General features: G+C 45.8%; 1 protein-coding gene across 3 annotated transcripts in view; it reads left to right on the top strand.

The window, feature by feature from the left end:
- The window catches only part of ephb2 (EPH receptor B2), a 50,059-nt gene extending 27,244 nt beyond the window's left edge, over positions 1 to 22,815 (top strand). Inside the window, exons 5-16 of one of the 3 annotated variants that reach the window (XM_062965534.1) lie at positions 452 to 787; positions 5,692 to 5,816; positions 7,376 to 7,538; positions 7,642 to 7,750; positions 9,438 to 9,544; positions 9,858 to 9,980; positions 10,146 to 10,393; positions 10,498 to 10,713; positions 12,514 to 12,663; positions 14,282 to 14,475; positions 15,189 to 15,344; positions 16,332 to 22,815. In XM_062965534.1, coding sequence (XP_062821604.1) covers positions 452 to 787; positions 5,692 to 5,816; positions 7,376 to 7,538; positions 7,642 to 7,750; positions 9,438 to 9,544; positions 9,858 to 9,980; positions 10,146 to 10,393; positions 10,498 to 10,713; positions 12,514 to 12,663; positions 14,282 to 14,475; positions 15,189 to 15,344; positions 16,332 to 16,440 — 2,036 coding nt within the window. In that variant the 3' untranslated portion in view covers positions 16,441 to 22,815. The remainder of the gene's footprint in view (positions 1 to 451; positions 788 to 5,691; positions 5,817 to 7,375; positions 7,539 to 7,641; positions 7,751 to 9,437; positions 9,545 to 9,857; positions 9,981 to 10,145; positions 10,394 to 10,497; positions 10,714 to 12,513; positions 12,664 to 14,281; positions 14,476 to 15,188; positions 15,345 to 16,331) is intronic. The other 2 variants (XM_062965535.1, XM_062965536.1) reach the window with 2 other exon arrangements.
- The last annotated feature ends 469 nt before the right edge of the window (positions 22,816 to 23,284 follow it).

Genomic DNA, 23,284 nt, shown 5'->3' on the forward strand with positions numbered 1-23,284 from the left:
GTTTTGGTTCAGTGGTTTTGTTGTTTACTCGGTCCTACAAACATACATGACATTTTTATAGAGAGAGAGAGACTTTCTTTTCCAGGTTTTTTTGTTTGAAAGACATAGATTGGATGGCTATGTCTTTTGTGGCCAAATTTGGTGCGATTTGGTTCAGTGGTTTTGTTGTTTACTCAGTCCTACAAACGTTTACTCAGTCCTACAAACATTTACTCAGTCCTACAAACGTTTACTCAGTCCTACAAATGTTTACTCAGTCCTACAAATGTACATTACATTTTATATATATATATAGATGATGATGATGATGATTATTATTATTATTGGAACATGGCCATACAGCCCGAAAAACTCATGTAGACTTATACACGAGGCCGACTTGTCCCTGAGCATAGAGGGCAAGGGTTCCTCTCTCCTCCTGCTCCACTTTCCTGTGTTCTTCCTCCCGCAGCCATCCCGTCGGCCCCGCAGGCGGTCATCTCCAGCGTGAACGAGACCTCCTTGATGCTGGAGTGGAGCCCGCCCCGGGACTCGGGTGGCCGCGAGGACCTGGTCTACAACCTCATCTGCAAGAGCTGCGGCTCGGGGCGGGGGGCCTGCACCCGCTGCGGGGACAACGTGCAGTTTGCGCCGCGCCAGCTGGGCCTGACCGAGCCCCGCGTCTACATCAGCGACCTCCTGGCCCACACCCAGTACACCTTCGAGGTCCAGGCGGTCAACGGCGTGACTGACCAGAGCCCCTTCTCGCCCCAGTTCGCCTCCGTCAACATCACCACCAACCAAGCAGGTAAGACAGGTAGAAGGAGGTCGGATTTCGTGGTTCAACTATATTGTTGTTGTTGTTGTTGAGACTGCATACTCATCTGTCGGGAGGAGGGTCTTTGAGGGTCTTCTCCAACTATTTTATTATTATTGTTGTTGAGGCTGCAGCGTCATCTGTTGGGAGGATGGCCTTTGGGGGTCTCTTCCAACTATATTATTATTGTTGTTGTTGTTGTTGAGGCTGCATAGTCATAACTCAGGATGATGGCCTTTGAGTCTCTTCAAAGTATGTTTGTTGAGGATGTGTTGCCTTTTGTTGGGAGGATGTCCTTTGGGGGTCTCTTCCAACTCTATTATTGTTGTCGTTATGGTTGAGACTGCATTGCCTTTTGACAGGCAGGATGGCCTTTGGGGGTCTCTTCTAACTATATTGTTATTGTTGTTGTTGAGGCTGCATGGTCATAATTCGGAATGATGGCCTTTGAGTCTTTTCCAAGTATGTTGTTGTTTTTGTTGTTGTTGTTGAGGATGTGTTGCCTTTTGTTGGGAGGATGTCCTTTGGGGGTCTCTTCCAACTCTATTATTGTTGTCGTTATTGTTGAGACTGCATTGCCTTTTGACAGGCAGGATGGCCTTTGGGGGTCTCTTCTAACTATATTGTTATTGTTGTTGTTGAGGCTGCATGGTCATAATTCGGGATGATGGCCTTTGAGTCTCTTCAAAGTATGTTTGTTGAGGATGTGTTGCCTTTTGTTGGGAGGATGGTCTTTGGGGGTCTCTTCCAACTCTATTATTGTTGTCGTTATTGTTGAGACTGCATTGCTTTTTGTCGGGAGGATGGCCTTTGGGGGGGTCTCTTCTAACTGTATTGTTATTGTTGTTGTTGTTGAGGCTGCGTTGCCATCTGTCAAGAGGAAGGCCTTTGGGGGTGTCTTCCAACTCCGTTGTTGTTTTTGTTGTTGTTGTTGTTGTTGAGGCTACATGACCATCTGTCAGGAGGATGGTCTTTGGGGGTCTCTTCCAACTCCATTATTATTGTTATTGTTGTTGTTCTTTCTGTTTTCTTTTCTCCCCTGGATTATTATTCCTTTTCCAGTGCCAATTGTGTTGAAACTTAACGAACTGGGAAAAAAAATTATACTGGGAATCAGGCAGGTCAAAAAAAGTCCTCCCCTCGCTATTGATTTCGTTTGAGGAGTGTGTTTGTGTGGCCGCCGAAGCTAGGGATCTGGCAAGTGTGCTTTTTCCTCTCTCCGTAATTAAGCAAGGAGCTCGCCTGGGACTTTTATTGGGACAGCTGTGAAAAGAGGCGGGACGGGTCCAAGGCGAAGTCGTCCACGTATTGCAACGCTCGCCTCTGCCAAAGTTGTTCACATACACAAACGCCCTCTCCGGCGTGCTCCTGCCGAACCCAGCCTTATTATGTCCGGGTCCCAGCGCCCAGCCTTGTGTGTTGCCTTTCCTTAATGTGTCTATTCATTAGCGCCAAACAGTAACTGTCTGCTCGCTAATTCTCCCGTAATTAGAGGCAGGGTCCTTTCGAGGGCTCTCCGGCACGGCACGGCGGTCTGGACGCTCCTCATTAGCGCTTGGAGAACGAAGCCGAAGAAATGAAAGAAGGAGAGAAAAAGGAGGAGGGATAGGTAGAAACGAGGGCTGTGTGATCGATGATTCAAAACTCGTTGCAAAATTAGAAGGTGCCGGCATTTTGTGAGCAAAAATTTCATTACTGTTACGAGAATAACGAAATTTCGTGACGTTTTCGTTCTCGTAATTGTGCACATGGAGAAACTTCAGGGGCTCCTTTCTCCCTCGTTTTTACAGCTATTGGGGTGAAACTTGCTCCAGTGCTACAACACATTGACCACTGTCGGCTCATCAAGTTTCAGAATGTTTCACTTATCCATTGATTTTTGGGGAATTTTCAAAGTTTTTTATTACTTTTTCGCTATAGTAATTGAGCACATGGAGAAACTTCAGGGGCTTCTTTCTCCCTCATTTTCTCAGCTGTTGGGGTGAAACTTGCTCCAATGGCACAACACATTGACCACTGTCAGCTCATCAAGTTTCATAATATTTCACTTATCCATCGATTTTTGGGGAATTTTCAAGGTTTTTTGTTACTTTTTCTTTCTCGTAATTGCGCACATGGAGAAATTTTACGGGCCCCTTTCTCCCTAATTTTTACAGCTATTGGGGTGAAACTTGCTCCAGTGGTACAACACATTGACCAATGTCAGCTCATCAAGTTTCAGAATTTTTCACTTATCCATCAGTCTTTGGGGAATTTTCAAAGTTTTTTGTTACTTTTTCGTTCTCGTAATTGCGCACGTGGGGAAATTTCGCGGGCTCCTTTCTCCCTCGTTTTTACAGCTATTGGGGTGAAACTTGCTCCAGTGGTACAACACATTGACCAGTGTCAGCTCATCAGGTTTCAGAATGTTTCACTTATCCATTAATTTGTTTGGAATTTTCAATTTTTTTTTTTACTTTTTCGTTATAGTAATTGTGCACATGGGGAATTTTTGGGGGCTCCTTTCTCCCTCATTTTTACAGCTATTAGGGTGAAACTTGCTCCAATGGTACAACACATTGACCATTGTCAGCTCATCAAGTTGCATAATGTTTCACTTATCCATCAATTTTTGGGGAATTTTCAAAGTTTTTTGTTACTTTTTCATTCTCGTAATTGTGCACATGGGGAAATTTTGCGGGCTCCTTTCTCCCTTGTTTTTACAGCTATTGGGGTGAAACTTGCTCCAATGGTACAACACATTGACCACTGTCAGCTGATCGAGTTTCAGAATATTTCACTTATACATCAATTTCTGGGGAATTCTCAAAGTTTTTTGTTACTTTTTTGTTCCTGTAATTGCGCATGTGGGGAAATTTCGCAGGCTCCTTTCTCCCTTGTTTTTGCAGCTATTGGGGTGAAACTTGCTCCAATGATACAACACATTGACCACTGTTAGCCCATCCAGTTTTGGAATGCTAGGTTGGCAGAAGCTAGGGCTAACAGAGGGAGCTCATCCCGCTCCCTGTATTCGAACCGCTGACCTTTCGGTCAGCATGTTCAGCATCTTGGCGGTTTAACCTGCTTCACCACCGGGGGCTTTCCTTGCACAATTTCTATAACGAAAAAGGAACGAAATTTCGTTACTCTCTTTATAGTCACAGAATTTTCACTCACACTTTAGGAATAATTTCGAAAAGAAATGCCGGCGCCCACTAATTTTGTAATGAGTTCTGAAACTATTTGTTTATCGATGGCACAGCCCTATTCTACATAGAATAAAAATATATTTTTTAATTTCTTGCCCACCTCTCCTTACACGGCCCGAGGTGGGTTACAGCATTGCTTCTGCTTAGGAGTCTCTCCAAATGCTCGTTTCGGAAGCGTCTCTATCCTCTTTCCTCCTTCCTTTTGGCCTGCTGTGCGCTCTTCCCTTTCCCTCCCCCTTTCCCCTCTTCCAGGACATTTCTGACCCTGACCTCAGAGCACAGCCGTCTCTGTCTGACGGTAATTGAAAATACCAGAATTCCCCGCTGGCTCGGGAGGTGGCCAGCGGTAACCTGAACCTCGGGGAACGGCCTTTGGAGTCCGGATCCTCGGCTCCTTCTCGTTCCTCCTCGGCCTTCCCCAGGGAAGTGGGCTTTTGGTGGGCCTCCGCCGTGTCTCCCCAGACGTGACATGAGTCACCGGGATTAATACGATCAGAGTTGGGTTCTGCTACCCGTAACTCAACCCCCTTTTGATTGCGATGGGGAGAGGAGAGGCAATCATGCGGTGGCAGCTGACGGAGAGAAGGAGAGAAAGAATGAAAGAACGAGAGAGAGAGAGAGAAGCAATGAATGGATGTTGGCGGGGGTCCAGGTCACCGTTGACCCTCCCTCCCCTTCTCCATCCCACAACCTTCATCGAACCCACCCACAATGTGAAAAGGAAGGGGGATTTGCCCATTTCGCGGCTCAAATCTACAAATCGGTGTCATGTTTGGGGAGGCGAGAGAAGAGACGGGTCTCCCAGCCCTCTCTAATCCTCCGTTCACGTCTTCCCAATTTCCCCGTCTCCATGGATTTGCTTCCACGGATTCCTCCATTTTTGGGAACCTCCATTAGAAGTGAAAATATCTATTTATCTACACATGTATGTATGTTGTCCTCTCACCCGACGGTCTGACGTATAATGTGAGAGACGTACATGGTTGTACAATGGTACACTGGTCAACTCGTGCTCGAAATAAATACGAATTGAGGCGAATAGAGAAGACGTTGTGAGGAATGGGTCGTGTTTTCAAGGATGCCTCCTCCATCCGGAGGGCCATGTAAATGATGGTGGATCCCAACCCAGCTTGGCATGTGGGCCTGTCGTAAGCCATTTAAAATACTGGCAGGTCTAAAAGGGATTGGCCAAGGATGATGGGAGTTGTAGTTCACCCACATCTGGAGACCTGTCATGCAATACCCATTATGACTGACTTAAAGTATTGTTGAGATTTGAGAGGGAATAATTAAAAATGATGGGTGTTGTAGTCCACCCTCAATACCTATAGTCACCGACTTAAAATACTGCTGAGATTTGAATGGGGGGTTGACTGAGGATGTTGGGAGTTGTAGTCCACCCACACCTGGAGACCTGCATCATGGTAGACTCAGCACGCCATACCCATTGTATCCAAGTTAAAATACTATTGAGATTTGAGTGGGATTGATTGGAGTTGTAGTTCACCCACATTCAGAGACCATCACGGCCGACTTGGTACACAATACCCATCGTGAATGACTTAAGATATGAACAGGGGTTGAGCAAGGACGATGGGATTTATAGTCCACTCAATCCAAAGACCTCGATGTGTCCTACACCCAGAGAGCCACCTTTCTCCAGAGTCTTTTTCTTTCTCATTGACGTGGTTTCTTTCTCTCTTGCAGCCCCTTCGGCCGTGTCCATCATGCACCAGGTGAGCCGCACCGTGGACAGCATCACGCTTTCGTGGTCACAGCCGGACCAGCCCAACGGGGTCATCTTGGACTACGAACTTCAGTATTACGAGAAGGTAGGCGCTGTCCAGAGATCTCTCGTAACGCCGCCAATCACGAGAATCTCTCGTAACGCCGCCAATCACTTTCTCATTCTCCAAACCCTCAGAGATCATCAAATTATGTTCACCAGTGGTCACCCCCATCTATAATCAAAGCCGATAGCTTGTCCATTGTTATTGTTATGTTTCTACATTTTGCTTTTTCTCTGAAGATATTTGGTCAAAATGTTCTGAGAATTTTTTTGTAACCCGTAGAAAGAGCTAATTCACTTTCTGCGGCGAAAACGAGCCGTACCTCTATCCTGGACGAGCCCCCATAGGACAGGGCAAGGGGCGAATCCCCGGCTCCCTCCACATGACCTATTTTTTGGGTTGCCTACAGCCACTCATTGTTTCTGCTGATAAATAGGTCCTGACCTATATTAGAGCATGAGCCGGCACTCGGGCTCTGTCCTGCTTTGCCTCCTCTTCGCTGCAGATCAAAAACTCGGAGGGCTTCCGAGAAGTTATCCGCCTGCTCGTAAAATTTAAAGAACCCAATTTTATTATATCGATAGATAGGTGTAATATAATACTACTACTACTAATAAAATAAAATACAATAATAATAATGATAATAATAATAATAAGTAGTAGTAGTATTATATTTTATTAGTAGTATTATTATATTACATCCATCTATATATAAAGTAAATAAAATTTTATTACGGTCAGTAATATAATACTACTACTAACGGGGTCTTGTTAACAGCTTGTTTATTTTAACTTCTTTTTTTACCGCGGGTTGTATGTTGTATGTTGTATGTATGTCTATGTGTTAAATGTTTTGATACGGCCGATGGGCTAATCAATAAAACGTGATTTGATTTGATTTGATTTACTACTAATTATTATTATTATTATTATTTTATTCGTAGTATTATTATATTACATCTATCTATCTATATATAAAGTAAGTAAAATTTTATTACGGGCAGTAATATAATACTACTACTACAAATTATTATTATTATTATTATTATTATTATTATTTTATTAGTAGTATTATTATATTACATCTATCTATATATAAAGTAAGTAAAATTTTATTACGGTCAGATTTGTTGTATAACATGATGTTTTGGTGCTTAATTTGTAAAATCATAACCTAATTTGATGTTTAATAGGCTTTTCCTTAATCTCTCCTTATTATCCAAGATACTCGCTTATCCAAGCTTCCGTTTATGTTGGATAAGTGAGACTCTACTGTAGTATTATATAGTAATATAATACTACTACTACTGCTAATAAAATAAAATAATGATAATAATAATAATAAGTAGTAGTATAATAGTATAATATAATACTACTACTACTACTGCTAATAAAATAAAATACAATAATAATAATGATAATAACAATAATAAGTGGGGTGTTTACTTTTGTTGTTTTGTCCGCTGCCGTGATGCCATCACTCTTTTATATATATAGATTACATTTATCTATCTCTCATCCGCCTAGTGTAATGTTTTGTGTGCACCAAGTTTCCGAAGTTCTCGTTCCGTCGCTCAGTTTCCCGTCTCTTTTCCCGGCAGGACCTGAGCGAATTCAACGGCACCGCGGTCAAGAGCCCCACCAACACCGTGACGGTGCAGAACCTCAAAGCCGGGACCATTTACGTCTTCCAAGTGCGGGCGAGAACCGTGGCCGGGTACGGGCGCTTCAGCGGCAAAATGTACTTCCAGACCATGACTGAAGGTGAGAACGAGATGGACCGCTTGCAGGTGGTTGGAGCACCAGAGAAGGAGGACCAAGGTGGGCCAGATGTTAAGTGTCCTTCCTCCTTTGCGTATCCGTACAGCCGAGTATCAGACCAGCATCCAGGAGAAGCTTCCTCTCATCATTGGCTCCTCGGCGGCAGGGCTGGTCTTCCTCATCGCCTTGGTGGTGATTGTCCTCGTGTGCAACAGGTACGGAGGCGACGGAGGAGATGGGATTTTTTGGGTGGACCAAGATATGGAAGGCTCCAAAGACCACGAGGAGGACAAAGACCAACTGGTTACTGGAGAACACGTGAAAGAAAACGAAGAGAATCAAACCGATTCTCCACTCACTAGTCAGATAACACTATGCAACAAGTTCAGCAATTGGATTGCTGTGAGTTTTTTGGTTCTGTATGACCATCTCCCAGTAGCATTCTCTCCTAATGTTTTGCCTCCATCTGTGGCTGGCATCTTCAGAGCTCTGTTGGAGGTGACAGTCCCAGAAATGTGTTCTCGGAGGCGTTCATGGCCAGAATCACTGGGTTGCTGTGAGTTTTTGGGCTGTATGACCATCTCCCAGTAGCATTCTCTCCTAACGTTTTGCCTCCATCTGTGGTTGGCATCTTCAGAGCTCTGTTGGAGGTGACAGTCCCAGAAATGTGTTCTCGGAGGCATTCATGGCCAGAATCACTGGGTTGCTGTGAGTTTTTTGGGCTGTATGACCATCTTACGGTATCATTCTCTCCTAACGTTTTGTCTCCCATCTGTGGCTGGCATCTTCAGAGCTCTGTTGGAGGTGACAGCCCCAGAAATGTGTTCTCGGAGGTGTTCATGGCCAGAATCACTGGGTGGCTGTGAGTTTTCTGGGTTGTATGACCATCTTCCGGTATCATTCTCTCCTAACGTTTTGCCTCCATCTGTGGCTGGCATCTTCAGAGCTCTGTTGGAAGTGACAGTCCCAGAAATGTGTTCTCGGAGGCGTTCATGGCCAGAATCACTGGGTTGCTGTGAGTTTTTTGGGCTGTATGACCATCTTCCGGTATCATTCTCTCCTAACGTTTTGTCTCCCATCTGTGGATGGCATCTTCAGAGCTCTGTTGGAGGTGACAGCCCCAGAAATGTTCTTGGAGGCTTTCGTGGCCAGAATCACTGGGTTGCTGTGTGTTTTCTGGACTGTATGGCCACGTTCCAGAACCATTCTCTCCTGAAGTTTCAGCCACATCTATGGGAAGCAGACTATGAGGTCTGGATTTGGGCGAGGCATCAGGAGAGAATACTTCTGGAACATGGTCAGACAGCCCGGAAAACGCATGGCAACACAGTCACCAAAAATGTGTCCTCGATGGCTTTCATGAATCACTGGGTTGCTGTGAGTTTGCTGGGCTGTATGGACACATTCCAGAACCATTCTCTCCTGACGTTTCAACCACATCTATGGGAAGCAGATTGTGAGGTCTGGATTTCGGTGAGGCATCAGGAGAGAATACTTCTGGAACATGGCCAGACAGCCCGGAAAACTCACGACAACGCAGTCACCAGAAATGTGTCCTCGGTGGCTTTCATGAATCACTGGGTTGCTGTGAGTTTTCTGGGCTGTATGGACACATTCCAGAACCATTCTCTCCTGACGTTTCACCCACATTTATCGGAAGTAGATTGTGAGGTCTGGATTTCGGTGAGGCATCAGGAGAGAATACTTCTGGAACATGGACAGACAGCCCGGAAAACTCACGGCAATGCAGTCCCAGAATCGTGCGCATGCTTGTATAAGGGAGACGGATTTGACGGAGTGAACGGGACAAGGGTTTATAATGTAGGGGAGTGGGGAGCGGGGAGTCATACGGGAGTTTCTGGGCTGATTGCTGAAGCCCAGCCTTGCCCCCTGCTCTGCTAGTCCACCTGCCTCCCGCTCAGCACGATGCTCTCCTTCCAGAAGACGAGGATTTGAGCGCGCCGACTCCGAGTACACCGACAAGCTCCAGCATTACACCAGCGGCCACAGTACGTACTCTCGGGCGGGACTGGGGTCCAAGCGGGTGGGCTTGGGTGAGGGGTTGGCTCCCATCGTGCTGCTCAACTTTACCAATTCGGAGCTGACCTTGATCACCCAGGAACAAAAATCATGTTCCATAGTATAATATATTACCATAATATATAATTATAATGATTCAACACAACAATAATATAATAATGTGGTAATATATATAATATAATATAAGTTATTTTTCAGTTGCATTATTTCCTAATCTCTTGGGGGAAAGAGCACAGCAAATGCAATGCAATGGATAATACGACTCTACTTATCTCTGAGTAGTGACGCCCGGCATGAAGATTTACATCGACCCGTTCACCTACGAGGATCCCAACGAAGCCGTCCGGGAGTTTGCAAAGGAAATCGATATCTCCTGCGTCAAAATCGAGCAGGTGATTGGAGCAGGTAAGCCCTGATGAACCAGATGTGTGGTTGTGAACAAGGTGGCCCAGGCCAAGCCCCAATCAATCTCAGTAGGAGGTGTTGTTCATGGCCTTCTCAAGGCCTTTTTGGAGATCAACACTACTGTGCTCAGTATCAGATACTTCTGTTTTCTCGTTTGTGCTCCAGGGGAGTTTGGGGAGGTGTGCAGCGGCCACCTGAAGCTCCCGGGCAAGCGGGAGAGCTTTGTGGCTATCAAGACGCTGAAGTCGGGCTACACCGAGAAGCAGCGCCGGGACTTCCTGAGCGAGGCCAGCATCATGGGCCAGTTCGACCACCCCAACGTCATCCACCTGGAAGGGGTCGTCACCAAGAGCACGCCCGTCATGATAGTCACCGAATTCATGGAGAACGGCTCCTTGGACTCCTTCTTGCGGGTTTGTCTTGCATTGAATCGGGTTGTGTGAGTGGTAGGGCACACTCAACTCAGTGTGTGTGTTGCTTTTTTTGTTCTGAATTCTTCCTCTGGATCTCCTTTTAGCAAAACGACGGGCAGTTCACGGTGATCCAGCTGGTGGGCATGCTGCGAGGCATCGCTGCCGGCATGAAGTACCTGGCCGACATGAACTACGTCCACCGCGACCTGGCCGCCCGCAACATCCTCGTCAACAGCAACTTGGTCTGCAAGGTCTCCGACTTCGGCCTCTCCCGCTTCCTGGAGGATGACACCTCGGACCCGACTTACACCAGCGCCCTGGTAAGAGGAAGCGGGAGGGATAGAAATAATTAATTAAAAAAAGAGAGTGGAAGAAATTGTCAGGGGGTCAGGGTGCGTGTTTATTTATTTATTTATTTACATCATTTATATTCCGCCCTTCTTTCTCACCCCGAAGGGGACTCAGGGAAGATCACATTACACATATTAGGCAAACATTCAATGCCTTTTTAACACAGGACAAAGACAAACAAACATAGCTCCGAGCGGGCCTCGAACTTATAACCTCCTGGTCAGTGACTCATTGCTCTCCTGTCTGCGCCACAGCCCCGGGCTAGGGTTGGTGGGTTTTCTACAAATACCATCGATCAACAGCTCCGGACCAGCACCTTGATGAATTAGGTGAACTTCTGCCCTCACCAATTCCTCCAATGTCAGACTCAAAGACATTTGCAGTCTGAAGTTCGAACATCTATTTAATATTTACAGAGATATTTACAAACAGCAAAGCCCATTGCTAGAAGCTGGCATTCTTCTGCTCGGCTCGTCTCTCACAGTACAACAGAAGAGATAAGAAACACATTCCTTAGTCCGAAGGAAGTTCCGACCTCCAAGGCTGGAAATCATGCCTCATAGGTCACAGCAGGCTGTCAGTCAAACTGGCCTGCTGTTAACTGTTTCATTGCTGAAACACACACTTTCAAAGCAGCAGAAACACTTGATTTACATTTCATATACACACAACCAAAAAATCCAACAGAAATGAAGGTTTTGGGAACTGTTTGACAGAAACCTCTTTGAGGGAAAAGTAATTAGCCTTCATGGAGAAGTGCTAGGAACTGTAGTGAGCCTCTAAAGGGTTTAGAGTGCTTGAGTTTGGAGCCTCTGGGAAGAGGTCTCTAAGGTTTGAAAAGCCTGTTAATATTCCTTTGTGAGGGAACAATAGTTTCCCCAAGAAAGACCAGTTACAGTGAAGCCTGTTATTTTTATTGAAACCAATACGTAACGTTTCTGTTCAAGTACAAATAAACATCATACCTCACAACCTCTGAGGATGCCTGCCATAGATGTGGGCGAAACGTCAGGAGAGAATACTTCTGGAACATGGCCACACAGCCCGAAAGACATACAACAACCCTGTGATCCCGGCCATGAAAGCCTTCAACAACACATTAAACATCAGAATTCTGTTTTACTTTTTAAAAAGTCATTACAAATCTTAGGCGCGCTGGCATTTCGTTTCTAAAGTGTTTCTAAAGTATAGTTAGTGAACCATCCATTACTATAACGAGAGTAATGAAATTTCGATACTATACCGTTATGGTAATTGCACATATAATTGGGGAAACTTCAGGGTCTTCTTTCTCCCTCATTTTTAAAGCTATTGGGATGAAACTTGCCACAATGGTAGAACGCATTGACCACTGCTAGCCCACCAAATTTCAGAACGTTTCACTTATCTATTGATAAATTTTGGCAAATTTTCAAAATCAGTAACTCCTGAACCGTCATCAACGTCGTCAATAGGGTTGAGTGGTAAGAGCTGAAATCAGTCTCTCTCCACCTCTCCTACAAGACCTTCATACCCTATCATATTTTTATATCTAGCTATGTATCTATTCCCTGCGTTCTGCTCCAAACATGGAGTCAAGGCATGACAAAAAGACGTGGGATTGAAGAGGACTCATCTGAGTGTTTCTGAGTACAGAAGACGCTTGGGATAGTAAGGTCCTTTGAGTAGTAGTGAGTAGTAGTCCCTTTGGACCCAGACGAGTCTGGATACGGCTCAGCTCGTCGTTGACCATCCTTCCTGTCTATTCCTCTCTCCTCGTCTTCCTCCAGGGTGGGAAGATCCCGATCCGTTGGACGGCACCCGAGGCTATCCAGTATCGGAAGTTCACCTCCGCAAGTGACGTGTGGAGTTACGGCATCGTCATGTGGGAGGTGATGTCCTACGGCGAGCGGCCTTACTGGGACATGACCAATCAAGATGTAAGTCCTTGCCTGAGAAAACTCTAGGAAATTAATGTGATCAATGTATGTTGCAGGCAACTATAAACACACACTCCAAGTCTGAAACAGGTTAGGTTATCATAAACTGGTTCAGGGTCATATAATATTAGGGTTGCATCGTCCGCCAACATTCATATTTTCAGGCGGGAGCAGAGGCAGAACTACTCCGTCTCTACTACAGAACTACCGTGTTTCCCTGAAAATAAGACAGTGTCTTATATTAATTTTTGCTCCCAAAGATGCTCTAGGTCTTATTTTCAGGGTATGTCTTATTTTTCCATGAGGAAGAATTCACATTTATTGCTGAACAAAAAAAAGAACATTTATTATATCCTGTACAGTAGCTGTCATCACAAACCAGTATAACCAGACAAACTGAATCCTATCAAGAATTTCTTGTTACTGCCATTATTTCCATGTACAACACTCTATGGTACGTACATTTACCGATCCTGCATGCTCTGGTGGTCTGTTCGGCGGGCCTGCTTCCAAACAAAACCTTTGCTAGGTCTTACTTTCGGGGGAGGCCTTATATTTAGCAATTCAGCAAAACTTCTACAAGGTCTTATTTTCTGGGGAATGTCTTATTTTCGGGGAAACAGAGTGTGCTATTGGGGGTCACTAATAGCCATGTGGCTGCTATTATTACTATTAGTAGTAGTATTGTGGCTATTATTATTATTAGTAGTAGTATTAAGTTAATTTATATCCCACTTTTTCTCTCCACAAGGAGACTCAATAGTCCGGCGCACAACATGTATGCTCGTATGACATGTCCCAATGGCCAACTTATCCCATTATCCGAACCTAGGATGTGGTACGCATCATTTCTGTTCACTAGCACACCTGCGTATAACATCCACGCTATATGAAGATACATATTGTTGATGGCGGGATCTTGGCCTGGAAGTGACCCAAATGCTGGTGTTCTGAACCCATGGGTTGTGTCCGTTCCCGGCTTCATTTCTGACTTCTGTTCCTCCCTAAATGGTGGATTCTCGCCGTCTTGCTCTTGCTGCGGCCCACCCTCTCCTTGCCCTGGAGCATCTCACCTCGAAAGCTGTCGCTGCCTTGTTGACGTGGCGCTTCCGGGCAACGGGGTCGCGCTCGTTGCCGATTATCCTTCTTGGCCCCGGCTGTGAACATTAGCAGAGCCGCCGACTTCTCTTTCAGGAACGGGAAGGAACCCCCGAGGCCGTTGCAGCGGGGAAGGCAGGGACGGGCTTTTTGCAGGCGCATCATGCGCCCCCGCGCATATCGTTTTGGCAGCACAAAGACCAGCTGCCAGTCGCGAAGCGCAAGGGCAAGCCGGCAGCGTTTCCTTCCAACATGAGTCTCCGGAAACGGTTACTTTTAGCGGCTTCTAAGAAATTATTTGAACCTGAAATTATTCCGGGCCAAGTCAGCCTGGATATGAAGGCGGCAAAGAACGGATCCGTTGCCAATTGACTCAATGTGCAACGGGAACCAATGCACAACGTTATGCGTCTTCACAATCCACGGAGCGTTTTTAGCACCTTCGACGGCATAGCTAAAGTAGACGTTGTTATATGAAGTGGGAGACGAGGTTGTTTCAGCGTTCTCCTTTCTCGTACAGGTCATAAACGCCATCGAGCAGGACTACCGGTTGCCCCCGCCCATGGACTGCCCCAGCGCCTTACACCAGCTCATGTTGGACTGCTGGCAGAAGGACCGCAACCACCGGCCCAAATTTGGACAGATTGTCAACACTTTAGACAAGATGATCCGGAACCCAAACAGCTTGAAAGCCATGGCCCCGCTCTCCTCTGGGTAGGGAAGAAGTAATCCGGGTTCTGGAGGGTGGCGGGATAGAGGTCTATTAGAGGTGGCAAAACTTTGTTTGTGATCAATGAAAATCATTACAAAATTAGGGGGCATCAGCGTTTCATTTATAAAGTCTTTCTAAAATATAAAATTTTGTGACTATAATGAGAGTAACGAAATGGCGTTACATTTTCACTCTCGTAATTGCGCTAGTGGGGAAACTTCAGGGGCTCCTTTCTCCCTCAGTTTTACAGCTATTGGTGTGAAACTTGCTACGATTATAGGACACATTGACCACTGTGAGCCCATCAAGTTTCACAACATTTTGCTTATCCATGGATTTTTGGGGAATTTTCAAAGTTTTTTATTACTTTTTTGTTATAATAATTGCGCAAGTGGGGAAACTTCAAGGGCTCCTTTCTCCCTCGTTTTTACAGCTATTGGCATGAAACTTGCTACGATTATAGGACACATTCACCAATGTGAGCCCATCAAGTTTCATAACATTTCGCTTATCCTTGGATTTTTGGGGAATTTTCAAAGTTTTTATAAACAACATTAAGAAAAACGATATCTATCCTTGGATTTCCTATACAATGACACAAGAGAATGGGATAAGCTGCTCCGAGTCCCCTCAGGGAGATGGGGTGGGGTATAAATAAAGCATTATTATTATTATTATTATTATTATTATTATTATTATTATTATTCTCTTCCAGGATTAACCTGCCTTTACTTGACCGCACAATCCCAGACTATTCCAGCTTCAATACCGTCGATGAATGGCTCGAAGCCATCAAAATGGGACACTACAAGGAGAACTTCGCCAACGGCGGCTTCACCAACTTCGACACGGTCTCCCAGATGACGATGGAGTAAGTCGCCAGACTATTGATTACAGAATGTAACAAAATTTGGAAAAAATTATATCCTTGATTTGAAAGCGTTAAACGAGATATTCCTTTATCACCATTGAGAATTCTTTAATTCCCAATGTAATTCATTGTGGTCTGGTGTATTTGTATGAATTTTAATAGTTGTACGCTACTTTGAATCCCACTCACGGGAGAAAAGCGGGATAGAAATGAAATAATAATAATAATAATAATAATAATAATAATAATAATAATAATAATAAATACTATAACTTTTTCCCCTTGTAGTATAATGGATTTCTAGCATAGCTTTTCAGTATTTCGTCTCTTATTCTCTTTTGTCCGAAGTGGACTATTACATTTATTTATTTATTTATTACAATATTTATATCCCGCCCTTCTCACCCAACAGGGGACTCAGGGCGGCTTACAAAAAACACATATATAAAAATTGTACAATCTATATATATAAAAGGGTAATGAAATTTCGGCCTAGGACAAAACAACAAAACTACACATCCCAGAAACACTAAACTTGGCAGCACAACCCCTCATCCACGCCTCTACGTTCATACAACAAAAAGCTCCAGCTACTCCAGAAAACGGCCAGGCTTTGAGACTGCTAGGCTAGTTACTGCTATTCCATAAGGATTCCCATAAGCCACAGCAATGCGTGGCCGGGCAAAGCTAGTACAATATAAAACAGTTAAACATTATTAACTTACATCGGACATTCATAAATCCTTTGCAACTTTATTTCTATTGGCGTAATTTGTATTGATTCTATAGACTCTATCCAAGTCTTCTAAGTTGAATTGGTTGAGACTCAATGATGAGACAGTCACTGAAAAACTATCGTCAAATGTGAATTGTTGGGAGGTATGGAATGTGTAATTGCTATTTTGGAGGAGAAGATTAGGGATGGATTCAATCTCGCCTTGCTAACTTTCCTACCCGGTTTTCTCTCCCTCCTTTTTCCGCTCCCAGGGACATCCTACGGGTCGGGGTCACGCTCGCCGGGCACCAGAAGAAAATCCTCAACAGTATCCAGGTGATGCGAGCCCAAATGAACCAGATCCAGTCGGTGGAGGTTTGAGAAAGCGACCCTGACCCACGCTTCGTCCTCGAGGCCCATTCCCGTTTTGTCCCCGTGTGTCCCGGCACTTGGGGGGCCTTGCATTCCCAGCCTCTGGGGCGGCCCCAGAGCAAAGTTGCTGCGGACTTGGAGAATCCCCGAAAAAAAGGGGGGGACGAAAGGGAATGGTGATGACGACTCTTATTTAGAAAGGATTTTTTTTTATGAAAAGGAAAACGGATCGGAACCGCAATGGCTTTCGCTCGAAGGGCTGTGATGAAACACACGGTGCAGGGAAGGATCTGCAGCGAGGTTTTCGCGGACGTTTGGGCGACGTGTTTGGGACCGGTTTGCCAAACTGCATGTCCTTCTGAGCCTGGCAGGGCTGAAAATTACGGGGGGAAATGACAGGAAAAGAAGACTTTCCCCACAAAGTGGGTCCGGCGTGTCTCGTTAGGACGGGACCGCCACGGTTTTGTAAACTCGTTTTTTTTCCGCTGAAGGACTGGAACCCGGAAGACGACGCCTCCCTCCCTCCTCCTCCGCCTCTACCCGCTCCCGCTTCCTCCTCTTCGTCGAGGGACTTTGGGTGGCTCTTACTGGTTTGCACTGGGAGGGTTTTGAGGAGGCCCCACCCCCCTGCAACTCCCTAGCGGCGGACACGACATATCATTATGCACAAGACTTTTCACCAGACCTCACGGCTCGGACATTTTGCCGCTCCTCGAGTTCCATGCAGTATGTTGTAGAGTCGACGCGCATTCCCATTGGGTTGTTGCCGTTTCATCTTTTTCTACTTTGTTTACATGGTTCGTGGGCATTGGTGGGAGGGCGGCGGTGGGGTGGATTTTCCCTCATTTCTTTGTTTGGGTAGAAGGGATTTTTTTCGTTTGTTATTTCCGCAACCCGTTGCTTCCCGTAAATATTCTCCGGTTTCCTCCAGATCCTTCCTTCTAAGTCCTTTCTTCCCATATCAAAGCAATTTTTGCGAGGAAACTGAGGAAACAGTTCTTTTCCTTTCGTGAGTGGGAAATATACCATAAAAGCTCTGGAAGTGGAGCAAGAACGCCGAACCGTGGAGACACCTTGCAGATCTAGAGCCAAGCATGAGCAGATATCGCCCGTGAACATCCGTCCAATACTCCTTCAACCTTTCTTCAACATCATGGAGAAACAAGGGCAATATGTTTCAGGAGGAAGAGGACCAGACTATGGCAACAGCTTGAAAGCCAGACGCTACCCTAGATGTTCCTCCTGGTCTCATTCAGCTTCTTCTCCTTGTCATGGATGGCAGACTTAATTTGCAACGCTTGAACATTGGTTGGAGCAAGGCGGATTCTTCACTATGGCCCAGAAGCTACACTAGATGTATCTCCTGGTCTCGTTCTACCAGTTGACTTGGCTTCTTCTCCTTATCATGGATGTCATACTTGACTTGCAAAGCTTGAGCATTGGTTGGTGCAAGGCGGATTCTTTGCTGTGACCCAGAAGCTACACTAGATGTTTCTCCTGGTCTCATTCTACCACTTGACTCAGCTTCTTCTCCTCCTCATGGATGTCAGACTTAGCTTGCAAAGCTTGAGCATTGGTCTGTGCAAGGTGGACTCTTCACTGTGGCCCAGAAGTCCCACTAGATGTTCCTCCTGGTCTCGTTCAGCTTCTTCTCCTCATCATGGATTCCAGACTTAATTTGAAAAGCTTGAACATTGATTGGAGCAAGGCGGATTCTTCACTGTGGCCCAGAAGCCACATTAGATGTTGCTCCTGGTCTCGTTCTACCACTTGGCTTGGCTTCTCCTTATCATGGATGTCATACTTGACTTGCAAAGCTTGAGCATTGGTTGGTGCAAGGCAGACTCTCCTTTAGCCCAGAAGTCCCACTAGATGTTTCTCCTGGTCTTGCTCTACCACTTGACCCAGCTTCTTCTCCTCGTCATGGATGTCAGACTTAGCTTGCAAAGCTTGAGCATTGGTTGGTGCAAGGTGGACTCTTCACTGTGGCCCAGAAGTTACACTAGATGTTCCTCCTGGTCTCGTTCAGCTTCTTCTCATCATGGATGTCAGACTTAACTTTCTAAACTTGAGCATTGGTCGGTGCAAGGTGGACTCTTGCTGTGGCTGAACCCTGTCCTAGTTGATCTTCTAAAGGTTGGGGACACAGAAAGTTCTGGGCAGTTCAAGGAGAAATGTAACAAAGGGGTGGAGATATCAATGTAACTCCTCGTCTACATGGAACGAGGGCGACTAGTGTGAAGAACAGAACGTGAAGATTGATAAACATCAGGTTCGGATATCACTATGTATGTACACTGCAAAGAAACAAAGTTTTGGCAGTATAATAAACTTTTCCCATGTTTTCATGATAGAACCGATTAGGAAATGACATTGAGAACCCAGGAACAAGAAACTGAGTTACAAAGTGTATTAGGAGAAACCATGGATGGAAAGCAAACCAAGGTTTTTCCACTATGTGAATGGAAAGCAATGTTCCTCAACCTTGCATGTTGTCTTCTTTCTTTTATAAAATGAGGACTAAACTGATTTTAAGGAGAATTCCAGTCCAGGGACATCATTTGAACCCATAGTTTGCTTTTTAAAACTCTCATCTTCTTGTAGACACTTCTCTTGGGATTGTCCACCAATAGAAAACCACGAGTTCCTTTCATTCCCGAACCAGATGCATTGAGACTGAGGTCCAACCTTCCACAGGCCACCCAAGGAAAGGTCAATGAAATACATGTTGCCTTTTCAGGTCTTCTGTCTCTTTCTCTCGCCCAACATGGAGGCCTGGGTGCCATGAACGTGGTTGAAATCCATCGTTGTAAGTATCCCATGCTTTGCTTAGCTTCTCAGTGCAGTAGGGCACCCTTATTCCATATGGAAGGGGAGAGGGTGTCCCTATGGCGGATCTAGTACCACTCACTGTGCCCTTCCCCAAAACAAGGACGTGTTTGGGACCGCCTTCCGCTCGAAGGAGAACTCGAGTTATCTTTGCACTAAAGCCGCCCTCGCCTGTCTTCCCAGTGTAGACCTACTCCGTTGCTGCTGTCTTCTTGTGGAGAGAAGAGCGGGGTATACATAAACATAATAATAATGCGCGGGAGCAGGACCAGGAGGCCATCTTTGCCAGCATAGACAGACAACACCCGCATGCACCCATTTTATCTACCTGATCCATTCCACTGTGACACAGGAGGGCTATTCTACAAAACGGAAGATAAAAGAGGTCCATGTTGGACCCATTGAGATCCACATTGGACCCATTGAGATGCTGATTGGATGGGACTCAACTACCCAAACGAGGGACAATGTTGTGACTTATTGAGGACTTGCCTTCTCCTTCTTACAAGGTGGTCTTTCCACCTTTGGACTCGCCAAAGGGCCTTGAACAATGAGCTTCAATGAGTGTCACCTTCCAAACATCTCATCTGATCCAGCATTCTGTCATCTCACCTCTCTGAGATGAAAGAGGTCCATGTTGAACCCATCGAGATCCATATTGGACCCATTGAGATGTTGATCGGATGGGACTCAACTGCCAAAGGGCCTTGAACAATGAGCTTCAACAGCGTGCAACCTCACAGCTCCTTGGTGACACCTTCCAAACATCTCATCTGATCCAGCGTTCTGTCATCTCACCTCTCTGAGATGAAAGAGGTCCATGTTGAACCCATCGAGATCCATATTGGACCCATTGAGATGTTGATCGGATGGGACTCAACTGCCTGAACGAGGGACCATGTTGTGACTTATTGGAGAGCTTGCCTTTTCCTTCTGACAGGGTGGTCTTTCCACCTTTGGACTCTCCAAAGGGGCCTTGAACAATGAACTTCACAGCTCCTTGGTGACACCTTCCAAACATCTCATCTGATCCAGCGTTCTCTCATCTCGGCTCTCTGAGATGAAAGAGGTCCAACTGTTTTCCCATGTTGGACCAATTGGATGGGACTCAACTGCCTGAGCAAGGAACTGTGCGGTGACTTACTGGAGAACGTGTCTCCTCTTGCAGTGGCTTATTGGAGAACGTGCCTCCTCCTCCTCCTCCTCCTTACAAGGTGGTCCTTCCACCTTTCGACTCGCCAAGGAGCCCAAACAATGCGCTTGGACAGTGTGCAAACCTCACGGCTCCTTGGCCACACCCTTCCAAACATCTCATCTGAGCCAGCATCCTCTTGTCCCCGCTCTCTTCAGATGCTCATCAACATTGACCTCTTGCGGTTGATGATACTGGATTGCCAGCACTCCATTTAGCATAGCAATAAAAGGCCTTGGCGTCCTTCAACACTGTGATCGAGCTGTGTGGAGGCTTCCTTGAGAAGTCCAAAAACAATGGGAGGAGCCTTTCATCCACTCATCCATGGCTGCAAATATTTTCGTTCTTTCGGCGATCCCTGGTCAATCCAAACATCTTCCTACATCAGTGGTTCTCAACCTGAGGGTCCCCAGATGTTTTGGCCTTCAACTAACAGCTGGGATTTCTGGGAGTTGTAGGCCAAAACACTTGGGGACCCACCAGTTGAGAACCACTATCCTAGATGATGATCTAGAACAGTGGTGTCCAACCTTTAGTTCTCCAGATGTTTTCTGGAAGCTTCTATTGACAGCTTGTCCAATGGTCAAGAATTCTGGGAGCTGGAGTCCAACAAAATTGGACACCACTGGTCTAGAACGTCTTCCATCAAACCAATTTGCTGGTGGGAGATGGAAGCAAAGAACCTTCCAGATGTGGTCAACCTACAACTCCCACCATTCCCAACCAGCTTGGCCTAATGCAAGGGATTGTGGGAACACCTGGAGGACCACAAATTGGACACCACTGGTCTAGGATGTCTTCCATCAAACCAATTTGCTGGTGGGAGATGGAAGCAAAGGACCTTCCAGCTGTGGTCAACCTACAAGTCCCATCATTCCTAACCAGCTTGGCCTACTGTAAGGGATTGTGGGAACACCTGGAGGACCACAAATTGGACAGCACTGGTCTAGAACGTCTTCCATCAAACCAATTTGCTGGTGGGAGAAGGAAGCAAAGGACCTTCCAGCTGTGGTCAACCTACAAGTCCCATCATTCCTAACCAGCTTGGCCTAATGCAAGGGATTGTGGGAACACCTGGAGGACCACAAATTGGACAGCACTGGTCTAGAACGTCTTCCATCAAACCAATTTGCTGGTGGGAGAAGGAAGCAAAGGACCTTCCAGATGTGGTCAACCTACAAGTCCCATCATTTCCATCCAGCTTGGGATTGTGGGAGTCCAAGAACATCTGGAGGTTGCCACCTTCTCATATAGGTTCTCTTGGGAGTGTTGTTTGCCCTTAACTGTGATACATAGCTTTTGGATGATCTTCAAACGTGGTTGTTGCGTCCCATCTACAAGCTCCCAAAGTCATTCCTCGTAGAGCTGGTTTCCACGTCTTTGACCCTTTTGGTGGACCTTCTCTTCCATCTTGCTCACTTCCATCTTCAATGGTTACGTGAGTACGTATCTCAGTATTATCCCATCCGAGGAAGGAGGGACCAGGAATGGAAGTTGCCACCAAATCCGCGGGATGTGGAAGCCAACCAAAAGTAGAGCGGTATGGCCTTGTGTATAGTTGTCCTTCGCCTTTCATCATGTACAACGTCCACTTCGGTCATTATCTCGTTCTGTATGTGGAGAGGGACTCGTTTCTCCGGCCATCGGGTGAGTGGCTCTCTGACCTTGTGTCATGATCTCCGATCTTTGACATCTCCGGACACAGAGCAAGCACTGACAAAGAACAGATCCCAGCCATAAAACCCCAATTACCATCTGCTATGTGAGAGCCCCTATATAAATGGGCCAAAGAGAAGGTTCTGGTATTCTGTACAATAAAACCTGTTGGGATCTACCTGCGTGTGTCTCGGTGCTTTCTTCTGGTGGAAGACTTACCCACACCAAGACACACGCTGGTAGATTCCAACAGGTTTTATTGTACAGAATACCAGAATCTTCTCTGTAGCCCATTTATATAGGGGCTCTCACATACCAGAGGGTAATTGAGGTTTTATGGCTGAGATCTGTTCTTTATCAGCGCTTGCTCTGTGTCCGGAGATGTCAAAGATCGGAGATCATGACACCTTGTTTGTACGTGACGCTGCTCTCTCCTTCCCTGACAGTATTTGTATTTTTTAGCCAATGTGAATAGCAACGTGGTGTTCCGGCCCTTGTCCCGGGGGTGTGTCTTCCATTCCAACCAGGGCCTTCTTCCCTCGGCTCCACCGGGCATCTCCGGATGTGGCCGCGGAGGGCGGGGCGGCGGGGAAGGGGGTGATAATAATGTATTTATAAAGGGAAACAGAACCTGCTGCTCCGATGCCTTTGTAGGAGTATTTTTCAGAAGACGTTTTTTTCAAAATAAATGTGAAGTGCAAAAGTTGGGTGCGTCCCTTCCTGGCTCTCTTTTCGTTCCGAGTAGCAGAGATGTTGTTTGGACCGCCATTGTCAAGAAAAAGGTGTAGATGTTCCACCAACTTTGTTACGTTACTCTATGTCACAAAATTTGAAAAATGCATGGGCTTTGTTGCCTGGAGAAACTCTCTGTTTGGGAAGTGTCGACTGGCACTTGGGTGTTTGTTGTCTGGAGTCCTCCACTTTATTTATTTACTGCCTTGCTTCTGGTGTTTTTAAAAATTCAGATACATCATGGACCATCAAAATCAATCAACCCCTCTCCCTATCTGCCTGGGCTTTGTTGCCTGGAGGAACTCTCTGTTCAGGAAGTGTTAACAGGCACTTGGGTGTTTGCTGTCTGGAGTCCTCCACTTTATTTACTGCCTTGCTTCTGGTGTTTTTAAAAATTCAGATACATCATGAACCATTGAGATCAATCAACCCCTCTCCCTATCT

This window comes from Anolis carolinensis, unplaced genomic scaffold (genome assembly GCF_035594765.1).
Source record: "Anolis carolinensis isolate JA03-04 unplaced genomic scaffold, rAnoCar3.1.pri scaffold_15, whole genome shotgun sequence".
Taxonomy (NCBI): Eukaryota; Metazoa; Chordata; class Lepidosauria; order Squamata; family Dactyloidae; genus Anolis; species Anolis carolinensis.